This window comes from Homarus americanus, unplaced genomic scaffold, assembly GCF_018991925.1.
Source record: "Homarus americanus isolate GMGI-L3 unplaced genomic scaffold, GMGI_Hamer_2.0 scaffold54443, whole genome shotgun sequence".
Lineage (NCBI taxonomy): Eukaryota > Metazoa > Arthropoda > Malacostraca > Decapoda > Nephropidae > Homarus > Homarus americanus.
Genome location: NW_024750852.1, coordinates 3,517,262 through 3,535,978, shown reverse-complemented (window position 1 = coordinate 3,535,978; position 18,717 = coordinate 3,517,262). Strand labels below are relative to the sequence as shown.

General features: G+C 38.8%; 2 protein-coding genes across 2 annotated transcripts in view; one reads left to right on the top strand and one right to left on the bottom strand.

Moving 5' to 3' along the window:
• Positions 1-7,158: 7,158 nt before the first annotated feature.
• LOC121854396 (renin receptor-like) lies at positions 7,159-16,281 on the bottom strand. The gene is made up of 7 exons (XM_042349057.1): positions 16,186-16,281; positions 14,884-15,008; positions 14,196-14,419; positions 10,339-10,456; positions 9,343-9,447; positions 8,564-8,719; positions 7,159-8,318 (listed from the first exon to the last, which is right to left on the bottom strand). Exons 1-7 carry the CDS (start codon positions 16,235-16,237, stop codon positions 8,130-8,132), a joined length of 969 nt encoding a protein of 322 aa, XP_042204991.1. The 5' UTR covers positions 16,238-16,281; the 3' UTR covers positions 7,159-8,129.
• A 350-nt stretch (positions 16,282-16,631) lies between these two features.
• The window catches only part of LOC121854395 (huntingtin-like), a 32,735-nt gene continuing 30,649 nt past the window's right edge, over positions 16,632-18,717 (top strand). Inside the window, exons 1-3 of the mRNA XM_042349056.1 lie at positions 16,632-16,754; positions 17,382-17,593; positions 18,165-18,360. Of these exons, the coding sequence (XP_042204990.1) occupies positions 17,397-17,593; positions 18,165-18,360 (393 nt within the window). The 5' untranslated portion in view covers positions 16,632-16,754; positions 17,382-17,396. The remainder of the gene's footprint in view (positions 16,755-17,381; positions 17,594-18,164; positions 18,361-18,717) is intronic.

The following is an 18,717-nucleotide window of genomic DNA, read 5'->3' as shown; positions in this document are numbered from 1 at the left end:
TAACCTTAAGATGATGATGTTCTCGTGTGAGTGTCACGCTTCTCACGTTCTCTCTCACGAGGCTGGGACTAAACTGTGTGAACCTCGTCTCTTGTTTGTAAAGCTTCTATATCCAGACCTGTGTACGGCAGTGAGTGAGAGTCGTCACAGGGGATGTTTATTTACACCTTATCGATATGTATTATGTTACCCAGGGAGTGTATACAGCGGGGGTACACACTAATAACAAGGTAGCCAGACACATACCTTATTTCACCTTATAATTAAACACCCTAACGCTATCTATCTCGGTTGCTAGGTGAGGGTGTGTAATCATCAGGTGAAATAAGCTGGGGCGCCTAATTTTCAGGTGATCCAGGAACTATTATATTCATCAGAGACGATAAAGCTAACAATAAAAGGGCGACTAGAGAAACACTGGGCAGACCAAGATGTCACGTAGTACATTTTGTTTCAGACTTAACGCCCAGTAATACATCGCTGGTTATAGTACCGTACAGCGCTGTAACATAATATCCCAAGTACTCAAGAATGACGCCTTCACTCAGCAGTAACTATTATATAACACATTAAACGGATAATATATGAATAAAAGAAATGTTTTGTGATATAGATGCAGTTTGGTTGATAGGACGCGCGTCGGAGAGGGAGGGAAGGTCCCCCCCGGCAGGACGACGTGACAACAGGATGCCCAACACAGGCCCACTCGAGCTCCCTATAAGGTTAGAACAGCCACCGGAAGTTTTTCCGCTCGTGCCACTGTTAATTGGATCGTCTTATATCTTCTTTGTTAACGACTCTGTTTATATAAAAATAATTGGCTAACAAGATGCGTAAATAACAAGAATGATCGAATATTATCAGTTACCGTGACCACAGTCGAACTGATGTTGCTAGGTGTCTGCTCAGTGATCACGGGAAACACTGGATCACTGGATCAAGTAAGGCGTAGAATGACAAACTTAGTTTAAATTGTTGCTAACTTACGTGCCTGATACGTTGGGACATGTCTAGTTCACGATCTGCCGGCACCTGCAGCCAGAAATCCAATATGGCCGCCATCGCTGAACACCAAAATGACTTTACATAACTTGGGGAACAGAAATGGTCTGTCACATTATGTGATTAAAAAATTCAAGTAATAAGTCATATATTGTTTACTGGGTGAAGGTAATGGAAATACATTGAGCACAGCCATCTTCAAACAAGCGTAAGATGATAATGGCTGCGCCTCTAATGATCGTGTATTTGGTTTTCTTGCCTTTAACTTAGTGCCTCATTACAAGAATAGAACAGGTACCACACACCATGGTGAGGATTTAAGATTAAGACGTGTCAGATAACAATAATTCAGTACATGTTTAGGAACAGTAGTACTGTATAAGGTTGTTGGGTCATGGAGTAGTTAGAGGTCAATTATTGTGGCGGCGGTTCTCTTTCTTGTGGTAAAAACTCACACAATGGACGCCATCAGACTTGCAGCCACAGCACTTGGTGTCTCAGTCACGTGTTGTCAGAAGTTAATAGTTTTAAGTCACTCAGAGAATCATCCACATTATCTCATCCCAAATGAGTGGGTCTAACACGCTCCTCTGCAGTGTGATTGACAAGAGTGACTGCCCCACCTATCGTGCCTCACATGCCCCAGGATCACACTTGAGGCAGCTCATTGAGAGCCTTGACAGTGGTCTTCGAGTTTGACACTCAATGAACAACTCATCAAAACGTTGAGGCTTTCGGTGTGGACCTTGAGCCTGACCATAATTGAACAAGGAGGAGTCCATAGACCAAGTAAGATAACTAGGGTACAGAGACGGCGGGGAGTGGCTGGTAGTCTGGTACTACGTCACTCAACTGCTCGGCAACTCAAACACACACACACACAGGATGTCTGCCTATCCTGTGTTCTGTAATGTGCAGACGCGGGGGTTTTCCGTATTGTGAAGTGAGGGTTGAAGCCCCCCAACAGGCGATATAAACGAAGTAACTCATCGATTACGTCTCCGGAATAGTCCAGAATAAGAGATGGTTGTTTCTCACATACACTCTCTGGGCCTGAAGTAGTGCGTCCATAGTCCTCTCGTTTTGACCTTGTAGAGGAAGTGAAGCTGCTGTCTCTTAGTGTTGGCTCGTGGTGTTTTGGGGGTGAATGTCGGGTAAGTCTTCAGTCATTTAGTACACTCTACCCCCACCGACTGTGTGCCGGTTGTTGGTACCCTGAGATGGGAGTCGTCCTCCTGTGACAGTTGACCTACAATCACTCTACTCAAAGGTCCATCATCCTCGTTAACGTTCACATACTGTAGTTGAGCGTGGTAAGTAATTACAGCATATATTACCTGGGGAGCCGCTTCTAATGTAAACACGCTAGGTCAGTACAACAGGGAGACCTTGAACCTCTCGCTCTAACTCAGAAGAAATGCGTCTGAGGCATCCAAGATTGTTTATTGGGATCTTGACAGGAGGAGCGAAGGGACTAGAGACGACTTGAATTAAATCTTCTGGGGGGGGGGGTGGTGACTGTACTGTAGGTGGCCCAGTTGGAGGTCCCTTGGTGGGTTCCGGTGGGGCCAGATGGTGAGAGGAGTTGTGTGAGACATAGGTCCATCCGGTGACAGCTGCTTCCCTCACTCTCCTCTTCTTAAGAAACTCTAGTGTTCCAGAGCTACAACACAACACAACACAACACAGATCGTTCCTATAAGTTTATAATTTTCCTGTTCGGGAGATGAGTGTCTGGCTCGGGTGTCCTGTTGCCTCGTTGAAGTGCTGTCAAGTAGGAGAGTTAATTGGGTGGTTGAGGCCCTACCTGCAGTAGTTGGGGGGGTAGTGTGGTGCCACTATAGCGTGCGGTCTACAAAGATATATTTAGTCTAACTCTAACCAAACCTAACCTTACCTAACCTTCCCTAGCCTTACGTAGCCTTCCCTAGCCTTACCTAACCTAACCTTCCTAGCCTTACTTAACTTAACCTTAACCTGACCTAACCTAGGCTAACTTGACTTAAATAGCCTATCCTGTAGACCTCAGGCTATAGTAGCACCGGTAGTGTTGTCATCCACAACTATCATAAAGGGAGAGCTAAAGTGTAAGAGAAAGTGAGAAAGGAAAAGACAAAAAGTAAAAACAAATAATTTATTACAAGCAGACATACTGTACTGTACGTGGTTATTTTAGCTGGTGAGTTCTGCGGCGATGACCCATGGTTCAGGCACAACTTGACAGTTGTTCTACGAAGGTCATTATCCCTTTATGTTCCCACAGTCTGGTTGGTTCACACTTCACCACACACCCACTCTGAATGAGATTAAGTGCATCTCGTGGGCTATCCTCTGACGTCATTGGTGGGGTGACACGTCCTCAATAAACTACTCCTTGAGTGTGAATGCCACTCTTTGGCTAAAAGGTTGTTGGAATTTAGTGAAGCAAATATGTGCTCTGCTTGATATACTTTAAGCAGTGCACACGTATTGTGATGGCCGCCGTCTTCACTGTCAACTAATTTTTTTATTATTATTATGGGGATTAGCCCACCCGGGCACAGGTCAATGACCCACATCAGGGCCTGGGAGCGAAATTATAATAATAATAATAATAATAATAATAATAATAAAAATAATAATAATAATAATAATATAATAATAATAATAATAATAATAATAATTTAAAAATTAATAAAAAATGAACAAATATTAAATAAACATATAGTAATAATAATAATACCTGTAATAATGAAGGACCATAACTAAAAAAAATAATAAAATAAACAGATTAATAGTGAGAAACAATATATGTATTTTGTGTTATCAAAGTTAGAGAAACAATTGAAACCCTGCAATTGAGTGTAAATGAGGCAGAAAGTCAGATGAGGAACCTGGGACTTGGTCACATATGGCAGCAGGGTCTACCATTAGACAACACATTATACTTCCAATATCTTCCCAGGTGGTAGTACCTCCCTGTTTGATAGCCACCTACTACCTTTAAACTAACTAACTAACTAACCCTCACTACGCTCAATCATGTTAGCTTATTAGTCGACTTAAAATATTGATTCAGACAAATTCAGTTTTAGGAGAGCAGCATCACCACCTTGGGTTCACACTCATGATGATGTGTAAGCCCTACACGTAACTGGCTGACCGGAACTAAACCACAAAACGCAACGGCAGAGTTACACTGAGCACCTTACCTTAACTAAATGAAGAGTTGGCGAAATATAAACGATATAGTCTAAAGGTAAAGAAGTATGATAGCGACGACCATGACAACCACGAACATGATTTTTCTTGATAGAAAATGTTCGTTATCGTAACATGTCCCTGTCCAACCAGTAAGACATTTTGTGGCGGTGATGGATGGGTTTAACTCAAGGGAGGGATGTGTGTACGTCTTCCCACACTGCCTCTTTTCCTTTCTTGAAGGTTTCAATACCTCTTATATCCCTCACAAATAATGGGAATGGAGTTATCTAACCTAACTTCAGAGAAAGATAAAGACGCATGATAAAGATTGAAGAGATGGCATAACCGTAGACAACGCTCACACTCCAGACACAACGAGTATGGCCTTCACCAGGTCAAGTGACACGATTTTCTGCAAATGATAAATTACTTCACGGAAAAAGTATAAGAAAATTGCCAGAGCTTGTGTTGACACTGAAACCGAGTGCTTCTCGGAAACACTGAAGGGTCATTGCCAGTTGATGGGGTGAGTGGGGTGGTTAGTGAAGGGGTGTGGGTGAGTGGGGTTGTTAGTGAAGGGGTGTGGGTGAGTGGGGTTGTTAGTGAAGGTGTGGGTGAGGGTTGTTAGTAAGGGGTGTGGTGGTGGGGTTGTTAGTGAAGGATGTGGGTGAAGTGGGGTTATTAGTGAGGTGGGTGAGTGGGGTTGTTAGTGAAGGGGTGTGGGTGAGGGTTGTTAGTGAAGGTGTGGGTGAGTGGGTTGTTAGTGAAGGTGTGTGGGTGAGTGGGTTGTTGATGAAGGGGTGTGGGTGAGTGGGGTTGTTGAAGTGAAGGGGTGTGGGTGAGTGGGGTTGTTAGTGAAGGGGTGTGGGTAGTGGGTTGTTAGTGAAGGGTGTGGGTAGGTAGGGTTGTTAGTGAAGGGGTGGGTGAGTGGGGTTGTTAGTGAAGGGGTGTGGGTAGGTGGGGTTGTTAGTGAAGGGGTGTGGGTGAGTGGGGTTGTTAGTGAAGAGGGGTGTGGGTGAGTGGGGTTGTGGAAGGTGTGGTGAGGTGGGGTTGTTAGTGAAGGGTGTGGTGATGGGGTTGTTAGTGAAGGGCGGTGGGTGAGTGGGGTTGTGAAGGGGTGTGGGTGTGTGGGGTTGTTAGTGGGGGTGGTGGGGTTGTTAGTGAAGGGTGTGGGTGAGTGGGGTGTGGAAGAGTTGGGTTGTTAGTGAAAGGGTGTGGGTGAGTGGGGTTGTTAGTGAAGGGGTGTGGGTGAGTGGGGTTGTTAGTGAAGGGGTGTGGGTGAGTGAGGTTGTTAGTGAAGGGGTGTGGGTGAGTGGGGTTGTTAGTGAAGGGTAGACGTTTTTACTTAAGCCTTTCAAAAATAAATAAAGTTAGAAATAAATTAGATTTAGGAAAAGTTTCATTTCTCCCAAAATGTTATGTAGATCTCCTTAAAAGTGAGGGTGATGTAACAGCTGACAGAGTAGGATTGTCATGGAGGTAATATCAGGCTGGGAATGATACAATGACTCAGTGCTTTCTTGAACAGCTCTCTCGGTGTTGTCTGCTTCATACAATTATTTAGAGGCCTTCTCTAGTATTGATCTCTTAGGTCTGTACATCTTAATTCTGGACTCATCCTCTTGTCTGCTTTTTTCTTCATTAAATTGGTTGATGAACTCTGAATTAACCATTGATCAGATTAATTTACAGAAGAGCACCAAGTTAGATGTGAAACTATGGTTGCTATGGCAGGCAGCTCTGTGTGGAGTCTCTGGAGTAATGGAATATTTTTCATATTAAATTTGTGTCATCATTCATTTTTATTTTCGTTGCTACTGATTGGCTCGTTACATGGTTGGGCATTCGTTAGCCAAATGAAAAGCTTCTAATTTATTACCATTTGCTCCTCTAACAGCAATGGATAATATATGTACATATTCTGTACTGCATATAAAATTATATACAGGTACAATATTAAATGAGACTCCAAAGTGGCATTACTGTACTTTATGACCTGACCTGGTGACCCTGTATGGTCATCATGGTGAGTGTACTTTGGGTGGTACAGTGTCACTCATGTAGTTGCTGTTCTTCATTTAAAACATTTAACAGAGGTACAGTAATGTTTTCCAGCTTCTTCCAAATTGTTAAATATTTGTGTGACCTACGAATTAGTCAGGAAACTTTTGTAAGAATACGAACTGAAGCAAGATGTTATGGGAGGGGGGAGGTTATAATCAATATTATTCGTCTGAAACATTTTTCCATTTAGACTTGCATTTTTTGTTTTATAAAGCTTAATACATCTGTTTTGTCCCCTGGCAAATACTGTAGTACTGAAATATGTTCGATACTTACATGAATACAGTACAGTACAGTATATGGATTTCACAACCTTACACATCCTGGTTTGTCACTGCCTATTTCTTGGATTCCATTAATGCTACACTTCCTCAATCATTATATATTTCATAACTACTGTCTGGCACCTGACCTTGGTGATTGCACTTTCATTCCAGACCCACATCTCACAAATTACCACACCTTGCCACAGTCGATTGCTCATTTTATTTTCAACTGTCGGCAAACCTCAGTTGTCTAATGTCAATCCATATTATAATCTTCCTTTAGTTTCTCCTTTCTAGTTCACCATTGTGAGCCATGTACTCTAGTTACTGCTTACACCATTGCACCCTCCTCGGTCATGGCTTCCTACATTAAGACGATCATAACTGGTCTGATCCAACCTTTCTGGGCAGACCATTGTAACCCATCTATAGTAACTTCATCCTAATGAATGTAAACCCATCAACAGTCATTCCCCAATATAGATGACCATTGTAATGCCTTTACTCCCATAGTTAGACCACTGTAACCCACCTAAGTTTCATTGGAATGGGTCTCTCCCTTCAATGTGATTAGTTGAATGGATCCCAGTCCTCAGTGTTAGGGCTCAATGCTTCTGAACCTTGGTGAAAAAAAAATATACAGTTGTACAATACAATTTTAATCCACCTTTTACACAATATATACAGAAGTATTAAAATATACAAGAGAATACCTAACAACTTTTGAAATGCTGCGCCAAAATTGTCTAAATCATAATACAGTATCTACAAAGTTCCCATGGAATGTCACAGATATTATCAGTTTAATATTCCACTGTACTGTACAATATAACAAAACACATTGACTATTTCAACAAGAGTGCAGCATGACACAAAGTAAGGACAAAATATGCAGGCTCTGTGTCATTTAATGATTATTTACTGAAAATTTTCAACAGAATAAATATAGTATGACTGGGAATATATCTATCTGAAAGAGCCAAAAAACAGCTACGATATAACATGATAATTATTCTTAACTGCAAAACTGTGCATTGTTATTAAGCCATTAACATGAATACATTATTGTTCTCAATATTTACCATTACCACTAAGGAATTATGGGCCAAATAAAATAAATTTATTCTACTAAAGTTGCTCTCAAAATGATGTCCTAGACAACAAGTTTCACAAATACGTGACCATTACAAGGGGCCAATATGTTCACAATGGTACAGTGTTGAGAATGATTGATTTTAATGTTTCTTTACATAAAGCTGTTCTTCAATGAACTTGCAATGCATCTACCAGAGTTATATGATGTACTGCACATTATGGTTATCATAATTATACAATATTTTTTCTGTGTAAAGTGTGTCCTCTCACCTCTCCCTCTCAACAAAAAATTACTATTATTTACCCCACATATATGAATAAGCTGCTTTTGTGCTTAATACTGACGGCTCAAGTCAAATTTCCTTTAGATATTAAAGAAATTATATTTCATCCAAAAACTTATCCTTTAAAGAGTTGAACCGTTAACTTTCAGAAAAACACTTGCATCAAGCGATCTTGTTTTTGTGCTCAAAATACGCACCAATGAACATGAAATGGATATTCTAGCATTAAAGAAGCTCAGTTGTCCTTCTTCATGCGTGGGTTTGTCATGCGGTAGATGATGGAGTCACGACCAGGATCCATTGTAGCCATTGCTACTGATGTGGCAAGAACAGCGAGGAATAGAATAATACTCAGCCAGAGAATAATGTTAAAGATTGCAGGGTAGTTTGATGAGTACTCAGTAGCAATGTTCAGAGCGGAATCCTGAAAAACAAACATTGAACACATGAAAAGTGAGTTGCAATTCCAACAAATGCCCACTATATTTGTCAAATAATAATTACCTATAACTGTACAGTATTATATGAAATGGTACTGCTCCAGACTGCCAATCTAAAATATTCTTGTTCAGTCCTAAAGTAAAGGAGGGTTGGCGGGGAAGTACTTGCTGCAGTGTGTGTGTTGAACCAGCACTCACCACAAGCTGAGTTAACCCTTCAGACAAGTACCTCAAACTGCTGTACGATGGAGCGAGTGCTACGTGTGATTTTTTCTAACTGGTCAACAGTGGCCGAGACAACCAACACACGATCTTTGTATAAACGACGCATGTAGTCGGTCACTTTTGCCAACTCGGTCCGCAGGATGTCACATGCTTCAACCACCTGTCATTAAAAAATAAGATAAATACACACATATGAAAGTGTAATTTATTCATAGATATGGTATATTTATGAAGACATTGTTGATTTGTAATGCCAAGCTCATGTGATTAATACTAAAAGTTGACTTGTAAACATTGTAATTACTTTGGTGACCTCATGAAACATCTTTGGGCAACTCAGTCATTTTTCACCTCATACACCACTCTAGTATTACTTATTCTTCCAATAATTTGTCTTAAACAACAATTCTTTATTAAAGCATGCACTTGAGGGTAGACCGTCACATTAAAAAAAAAAAAAAAATCTGACTATTTGTGCGAGTATTTTTGCATTATTATTTATTTGTATGTGTGTCTATACACACATATACACAATACAGGTAAAAGAAATAATTGTCCTAAGGGCAACACATAAAGGGAATATGCATTTCTTTGTGCACAAGTAAAAATGCCCCCCCCCCCAGTAAATGTTATTTGCAGATTTGGCGATTCACAGCCATTTTGAGAACGTAACTCCCGCGAATTTGGGGCCCCTGTACTGTGTTTGTATATGGTGAAAAGAGTGAAAAAAAAACCACCCTATATATGTAGAGGAACTTTTGCACAGGACATACGGTACAGTACCTGGGGAGAACCAAGACCATACGTCTTCACCACCTGTGACAGAGAGTCCACCTCTAGGAAAATGACATCCTGACCTCCATGTGGGGCTGTTGATATTTCCTCAGCCTGTTAAAGACAGAAATAGTACAGTTAATATTACAAAGAATATGACACTATAATGCTGGAAACAATTATGAGGACTCACGACCCTTTTTTATTCTGTACACTGCATGTTTGGAGGTCAGAAACTAATATGTGCACATTAATACAATCAACTGGGGGTTGTAAATCTCTTGTCGGCAACACTCGAGTTTGTCATATGAATAGGTAACTTTTTCATCAACTGGCGACCAGTATCCCATCACAGAAGAGAGAACACCTTCAGTGTTGCTGCCCAAAACCAAGACTTTTATATTGATATGTTGGATACAATTCATTCTGATAACTTAAGAGGGGTGATGATGGAACTAGCGCATATGATCACAAGCCCAGACTTAGCATACAGTAGGTGGTGTGGGAGAAACATGTATGTACAGTACAGTATTGTAGGAATTAATGCACCTCACACCAGGACACATTTGATTCAACAAACTCAGGTTTGACTAATGCATATTCAGTAACAGATGCTTCAGAGGAACTGAAACCTTTGCAGTGATGAAAGCTTAATATTATGAACAATGTTGCACGAGATAATTTTTTTGGGTCGCCTGCATTAAGCTGCCAACTAGGGCAATATGGTTTGCTTCCCTGTACAGGTAGTTCATTATGCTCATTTCTCTCATCATGAAAGGAGACCCTATAAATGAGAGACATGGGAAAACCCACTAAACTCAAAACTTGAGTACAGAAATCTTGCAAACTTGTTCAAGACGGGAGAGATGGCTATCTTAAGTGACTAACCAAGAATATTCAGTATCTGTTTGAGAGATCTAACCAACCCTGCATACACACATCAAAACATTTACTAGTGCTCACCCAAAGCAATTTGTGTCAAGAATAAAATATGGCTGTACGTACTAACTGAGCAGTGAGGAAAAGGGCAGACATCTCACTGAGGAAAGTTCCATCTGGTTCTAGACTGCTGTTGAGAACTTTGGTTGCAGGAATGGAGTGTTGAATGCGGTCATCCCCTGACCTGTGAGCAAGAAAATTATTTTAAAATATTTTGATTAAACACTGATACTTAGTTCAGTATATAAGACCTCCAAAGCACACGGTTTGGTTCCATAACCAGCCCAGAGAAATACAAGTTAGCACTGTACATGTAAAAATTAGCTTCTGCAGTCTTACATTGTAAGGAATGAAAGGTCGACGCAGCCGAGTGTCTACATTTTTTTAAACGGGTATTAGCCCACCCAGGCACAGGTCACTGACCCACATCAGGGCCTGGGGGCGAAAATGTAGTAAAAATAATTCAAAGTAAATAGAATTTATAATAAAAATACAAAATTAAAAATAAAATAATAATGATAATAATAACACTGAAATAATAATAATAAAGAACCACCCCAAAAATAATAAAAAATCAGTAGAGAAGAAACGATATATATATATATATATATATATATATATATATATATATATATATATATATATATATATATATATATATATATATACATTATATTTACATGATATATATATATATATATATATATATATATATATATATATATATATATATATATATATATATATATATATATATATATATATATATACATACATACATACATTGGGGTATGCTATAACGAATCTAATTGGTTCTAGAACCTTGTTCGTTATAGCATTCGTTCGTTATAGGATTAATCCGTTCCAGGCCCCCAAATACAACCACTTAACACTGAAAAATATAATATAAAATTGAAAAAAATTGTAAAAAAGTGCATAAATATGCATCTAAACCCCTGAAATAAAGAATATAATTAATACTTAAAATAAAAAACAATAAATTAGTAAAAAAAACAAAAGAAAAAAAAATTTGTTGTAGGAGTTTCGTTCGTTATAGCATTCTCAATTTTATAGGTAAAACCGTTCGTTATAGGAATATTCGTAATAGAATCCATTCGTTATAGCATACCCCACTGTGTATATATATATATATATATATATATATATATATATATATATATATTATGTTGTATTGTCAAAGTAAGAGAAACAATTGAAACCCTGCAATTGTGTGTGTGACATAACTATAGTACAGTAATATCTCCGTTAGCCAGAATCCCTCATACCTGGAACGATTATCCGAGAGGCACATTTTCCGGAAAAATTTCCCGGTACCTGGAAAATTCCGGGATGGGGATGTTTTTTCCGGGCTTGAGAGGTGATGTAATGGGCAATTCTGGAACTTCCGAGAACATTTTTCCATAACCTGGCTAATTCCGGGGATGAGGGATTTTTTTTTCGGCTTTGAGAGAGTCGTCTCGTTACCTGGAAATCTCTCATTCCAGGAAGTGCTCTGCACCAATTGTTCTGGCTAACGGAGGTATTACTGTATTTCGACACTAACCTGGCCCATAAGCCACGCTCCTCTTCTATACTAACAGCTGATTGGTTCATAGAAAATTCAAATTAAATGTGTTCACAATTGGTAAGCAGACCTGTTATTATCTAAAATAATGTTAAATATATGAACTATATCAAAATGCAGATGATTTCAAGGCATTAGCACCTCAGAGAGGCTGTTAGAAAACTTTAAATATTTATCATAAAAGGTCGATATAAATAAGCGCAATCTGGGGGTAGGTAAAACGCTCAGGGGAACCAATCAGCTATTTGTAGCTATAGACAAAGGGCGGGGCTTATGGGTCAGGTTAGCGTGGAAAGGGTATAAAGTTTGGTAAATATTGTTTGCCCCGAGTAAACTTCAGATAATGCTGACCAGGTGTTGGTGGTCATGAATAGCTGAGTATTGAGTGCTTCTGAGGAGAGCAATAGCCTCACAAAGAATCCTAAGAAAGTTTTTTTTCATTTTTCTTTACATCACAGTGTGAAATAAATTTGTCAGCGTGAACCAATATGAAGGTAATGTGTGAATGTGTGCCACCACTAGGAACAAAAAAACTGTACAGTATAATAGTGATATCCCTGTTATCTGGAACAATTGGTACAGAGCTCTTCTGGGTGTTGGACAAATTTATCACCCCTGGAATTATTCAGGGTACTGGAAGAAGTTTTCCCAGAGTCTAAGCTACACGTCTTGCAAGCACATGCACAGAGCTGTATTCATTTACACAAACACCACTGTACACATTGCAAATACACAAGATAATCTTTGGGAACTGCCAGAAAATTTTTTCTCATGCCTGGAATGAAGAATTTTTCCCGGAAGGCTCAAAATCCATTCCAGCTATTGGAGAGTTCCGGGAACCATGGATTCTGGCTAATGGGGAGGTTACCGTATAATATTTTTGCTTTAAAGTTAATATAGATATGCAAAAATAGATAGATAAAAATCAAAGAAGAATTAACAAGTTGTGCTTTTTAAGATGCTCATTTAATATGGAAAAGAGATGTCACTATTGCTGCTGATTTTATGGACAGCTGAAAAACATGTGTGCAGCACTTGAATGACTGTTGCGTGGCCACAGAGCTTAGAGGTAGAGGGAACATTGGTCCTAAGTTCATTTCTCAGCTAGAGTGCAGGACTGGCATCTCATTGTACTGTATATACATTAACCCTATCATGCACGACAATAATATCAAGTGTGCTTACTGGTGGTGGAATAACCATTTCGTGAACTTGCACCAAATAAACCAGGTGGTGTAACCCACAAGCTGCTGAATACTAAGAATCTCGATGAGAATACAGTCGACCCTCGTTAATTCGGACTAATAGGGGGGAAGGGTGTCCGTTTTAGCCGATTGTCTGAATTAACCGATTTAGGGGTTAATATTGCATTATATTTCAAAGTCATTGTTTTTGTCACGATTTTATCCCACTTTCCACTGTAATACGTACGTCATTTCAGCAAAAATATTACATTTCCGTGAATGTATTATATCAAGCACAGTATGAATAGAATATCATTGTAATATAACAGTATTTTAACCGAAAACTAGTAAAAAAACGAATAACATCTCAAGAACATCGGAAGCTTAGGTAAAGTCTTTCATTTTCGTCATGTATTTTATCCTATTTTACATTGAAATACATCACGTTTCAGCAAAACTACTGTTTATTTCCGAGAATATATTCATTCAGGCGAAGTTTAGGTAAAATATACGTGTGATGTAACAGTTTTTTAACTGAAAAAGATTCGAAAAACACGTGTACCGTCTAGCCGATACTCAACAGCTGGTGGTGCGTCATGCGTCGTTGTAAACAATAGGAGGTTGAAGTAGATTACCGGGTATTATATTAAGTGTGAAATATCAAAAAGGTTTTTATTACCGGTATTTTTTGTAGATCAATGAGAACTGTGATTCCGTATATGATAAGTTAGCCTGTGCTAAGAACTTCAACATAGACTACTGAAAACACGTTGTAAGGTAATTTAGCCTATTGTAAGTTGGTGAGCTTCATTTGCTGAAGGAACTGCACAACTTTTCATTACTAATTGGTACATATTTTACATTTCCATTGTTTACTGGCAGTAAATGGTAAATATTTTTCATGTCTGAAGCTAAAAGTTGCATCCCCCCCCCCCCACACTAGTGGTGGAGATGTTACATTTAACCAAAAAGATGCTGGTGTTTTATCCCAGCAGTGGGTGGACCAGCATTTTAGCTTAAGGTCTGCGTAGGTAATATTCCCACAAAAAAAAAAAAAAAAATTCCTTCAGATTTTGTCCGAATTATCCAAAATCCAGATTAAAGGGGTCCGAATTAACGAGGGTCGACTGTATGCATCATCAACCCAGACTCACCTGTCGGTAATGATGATACGTTTAAAGAGCGTGTGCCTCTGAGCTCTGGAACCATACACACTTTTAAGTCTGTGGAAGACGTCATCTATGGATGTGTCTTCTTTCAAGCCATATGTTGAACCTTCCTGCCTGATGCTGGCACCACCACCATGAATCTCCACTACCACAGCTGCGGTAGGTGCAGAAAATGGTGATGTGATGGTTAACCCTTTCCATGGGGACGACTGAGGAAGAAAAAATGTAGATACACTACCATGAAAAATATATTGGTAAATAAATATTTATATAAACAAGTAATTCTTGTCTATCAATTCTGTGCAACAAATATCCTTTAGTGATACTTGATCTCCAGATCGTGAAATGCAAGTCTAGGCAAACGAGTGGGCTACAAATTTTTTTTAAGGGTCTATGCCTGTACTTATATTTTATTTACAGCTTAGTTAACCACCCATGATACAGTGCAGTATGTTGGTTTTTATTTATTAGTCTTCATAATCTGACCAGGTCCATTACAGGAAGCCATGTGGTGCCAGTGTCAGGACCTCTGTCTCTAACAATGTTATGGATAATTTGGGAAAAAATTTTGTAACTTTGGATTTTCATAAATGAGAAAAAAAGAAAAAAAAGAAAGATATCAATCTATCATACCTCACCAACAACCATCATCCTTTCAGCCGATAATATTTACCTGGGCAGGAGTATAACCGAGGGAGGCAGCTAAAACATCATCTAGGTCAGTGGCACGCAGGATCCCCCCAGAACCAAACCTCACCGTTGGTGGGGAGAACGCCACAGTTAGCTCTCCACAGTAAACTGCAAGCAGAAAATAAGATATTCTTACTAGTACATTAAAACTAAAGGATAAGCTGAATATTTTAAGAAGAGACCTTGAATACTACAACACGACAAGGTTTTAAAATAACGGAAATCTTCTTTATGTTACATGACGAGTTAAGATGTGTTTTACTGAGCCAGAAGAGCTACACAGGCATGCCTTTGGGTATACAGTACTAAGGGGAGAGCAGAGAGGGAAACTCGTACAGGAAATAATATACAATACCTGTAGTACAATAATCTATGATCATTCTTTTTAATATTTCAGTTTTGTTGTCCACCCAAATTGTCTTATACTAGTGTGTACTGTATAGTATTTGTGACACTGAAATTTATTCTACTAGTTGTGCTTCTATTGTTCAACTGAGTCCGACTAATTACCCAAATGAACCCAAATGTAGCCACAATGAAATCAAATGATGGTCCTACAAGAATAAATCGAACTGCCAATCACTTCTCGACTAGTAATTGGTGTCACGAAGTCACAAAAAATTGGTAAACTTAATTTAATCCGAGTTAATAGCTCGAGTGCATGTACCTAACCTAACCTAACTCAGATTAAATTAAGTTTACCAATTTTTTGTGACTATGATACCAAATACTAATCGAGAAGTGATTCACAGCCCGATTTACACTTGTATGACCATCATTTGACTTCATTGTGGCTACATTTGGGTAATTAGTGGGACCGGTTCAACTTGTAGACTTCAAACTGTCAACTTGATTGTCTACATCACGCTGAAGGCCTCTATCCCACACAAGTCATCTCCTTTGCCACTACTATTATTAAGCCTACAGAACTACTGTATATATCAATTGCTGTTAAAACAGGCCATAGCATAATGTAGCCACCACCACTGAAAATGAAGGACGGAATTTCATTTACTTGCTATAACTGCGGTTTACGTTTTCACTTAACCCTACATTATGCTGTGGCGTCCATTCCTGTAAGATATTCTCCTTTATTTCCTGATAAAATGGTCCAGAAATGGGTTTCATACCTGACCTGAGCCACCAGTGTTGCTTGGGGTCAGTGTGGGATAGGTGAAATTATCGATATTATACTTTGTTTGAGTCTTTTATCAACCACTACACGCACTTCTAATCTTTACATAATAAAGTTATATATTATTTGGTGGAGAAAGGCGTTACAAACCTGAGGAGAGTAAGGAGAGGAGAACCACCGACCCGATCACCTGACTGGCCATCTTGGGACTGCCTGGGGATCAATAGACAACCAAGGAAAACGGGTACAATAATCTTCTATTTAATGCCATTTTGTCAAGTTTAAAGTCATTATAAGAATATAAAACAAATGGTAAATATATTTAGTTCTGCCTGAATTTTGATGGTGTTAAAATTATGTTTGTAAGACAGTTAAAAGTGAATATTAACACCAACTTCCCGTTCTTTACTATCATGTGACACAAGTGATCGTCATTCCGATAGAAAAATACCAGCAGTATTTTCCTCTCATTTACTCATTATTAAAGAAATAGAGATTGTTTGATGTACTGAAAAATCGTAAAGTATTAATAATTTCAATTTAGGTTGTATATAAATGTTTTTTAAGTAATAATATACGGAATTGAAGACTATGTGACGGAAAGTGTAGTCGTCCCTATTGACAAGTGTGGACCACAACAAGTGAGCCACACCACCAACCTGCCCGGGCTTCTTCACCATTACCTCTTATTATTATACACCTGGGACCAATTTCCCTAGGTACTCCTGTTAACGGACATTCATCTGGAGTTTATCTAGGAGGAGATATAGCCACAAGAGACTGTTTACGATAGGATATATGAGTTGGTGATAACATGTAGAGGAGATTGTTTACCCTTCATGGTTCACAGCTCTGTGTTAACCTCTCTCATCACTTCAAAAACCTTCAAATATTTTCGTGGAATGATAATGTTTTAGGTAACATTGGTGATGTCTTTAGATACTTCATGTCAAACTGAGTTATGTTTATAGAAGGTGGAGGATAAGGTTGCTAATAGGTATGTGTGATCATCTTTATAGAGATGTTTCCTTTTATGTATTAATATACTGAACACGTATCTGTTAGAGGAACAAGAACAAATATGAATGAAAACTTAAATATGCAGTAGACTGACAAGTTTGGTGTTGTCATCAGGGCAGAAATTAAAGGACTGAATTGTTCCTGGGAAAACAAGTAATGAAGAACCCAAACTCTGGGCTTAAAGAACTTTTTGTTTGTCTCTGTTGTCAGAAATGATTAAGTATCAAAGTGTTTATGGAGTATTTATGTAGCTACAGTATAATTTTACACTGGTTCAAAATTTCAGGAAACTGTAATGTACTGACAACTTTTGATTTCATTCCAAGGACCTAAGGAAAAGTATGGCGGCCCTTGAGAAATTGATTCGTGCCTTTGAGGCAGTAAAACTGTCTCAGGGAGGCAATGGTACAAATGTCGGAAATCCTTCAGTAATTTCAAGTGCCGGGGCCCAGGCAGGTGAACAGCGTCCTCCAGAACACTCAAGAACTATGGCGTCATTAGCTTCATCAATATCACAGCAGAGCCAAGGACTGCTCAGGTAAGTTATAACTATAAAATATTGAGAGAGAAAGAGTTTGTGATAAATTTGAAAAGTATTCAAGATTATAATGCCTTAGGGAGAGGGTGTAAGAAATTACATTGGTTTAAAAAGTTGACAAGAGAGACTGCAGTATGGAAAGCTGCCATCAGGTAACTGTGGCTAACCCACACAAGTGTGGAAAATGGCTATAAAAGGTTGATGATGATTAAATTCCAAATTTCAAGTTATAAAATAATGCCAGTGAGGTACAGTACAGGAGGTACTTCGGTTTTGGATAAGAAGGGTCAAGTAATCCCCATGGTTATGCTTTTTAAGTGAAAAATAAATTCAATCAGACTGACCATGTGGTGATAGATGTAGGAACATACAGTATATGACTCTGACCATCCAATGCAGAAGACTGTGCTATTTACAGTATTAATTGTTAAAACAAAATCGTTACTAATTATGAGTAACTAGCTTATTAATCTATGGAATGCTTTATTCGTGGTATAACTTTTCTTTGAATTATTTGAGATTAATACATTTACTTATATTTCATGAAAGTTCTTTTTATATTCCATGACAGTAAAAAAGATCAAGTGTTGAGTAGCAAAGAGAAAGCTGCAACATGTTCTGTCATAGCTGATGCCCTTGTTGGGGCAAAACCTACAGAAATCCAGAAGCTGCTGTCAGTGGGCATAGAGACCCTACTGCTTCTGACAGCTGATTCTGATCCAGATGTCAGGATGAATGCCAATGAATCTCTCAACAGAGTTATTAGAGTAAGTCAATGTTGAATCACTTTATGAACCCTTGGGTAAAATTTGTAATTTTTTGTCAATTTACCTTTAAAGTTAAAATATGCTCTTTGAAATTTTGGTATTTTCATATTCAGGGTACAGTAATAGTTCTTGATGTGAAAGACAGTCTATGACTCATGAACTACTGTGTTCTAATGTGCAGCAGCCTGTACAGTATCCAGGGAGAGAGTGAAGAAAAGGGCAAATTTATGGGATGCCTTGCTGGTCGAGTGTCCTAGTCTAGGGGGGACTTGGGGAGGGGATAGTAACTGCCACCTATCATTAGTTATAGGAGTAGATGGCTCATTCCCAGAAGATGGAGTTTTTAAGTTTATTGAG

Excerpts from the sequence above, each read along its gene's own strand:
- LOC121854396 (XM_042349057.1), bottom strand. The coding sequence starts at position 16,237 with ATGGCCAGTCAGGTGATCGGGTCGGTGGTTCTCCTCTCCTTACTCTCC. Across the intron at positions 15,009-16,185 it reads CCTCTCCTTACTCTCCTCAG|TTTACTGTGGAGAGCTAACT; the intron begins GTTTGTAACGCC and ends TTCTGCTTGCAG. Across the intron at positions 8,319-8,563 it reads CCATCGTACAGCAGTTTGAG|GATTCCGCTCTGAACATTGC; the intron begins GTACTTGTCTGA and ends TTTGTTTTTCAG.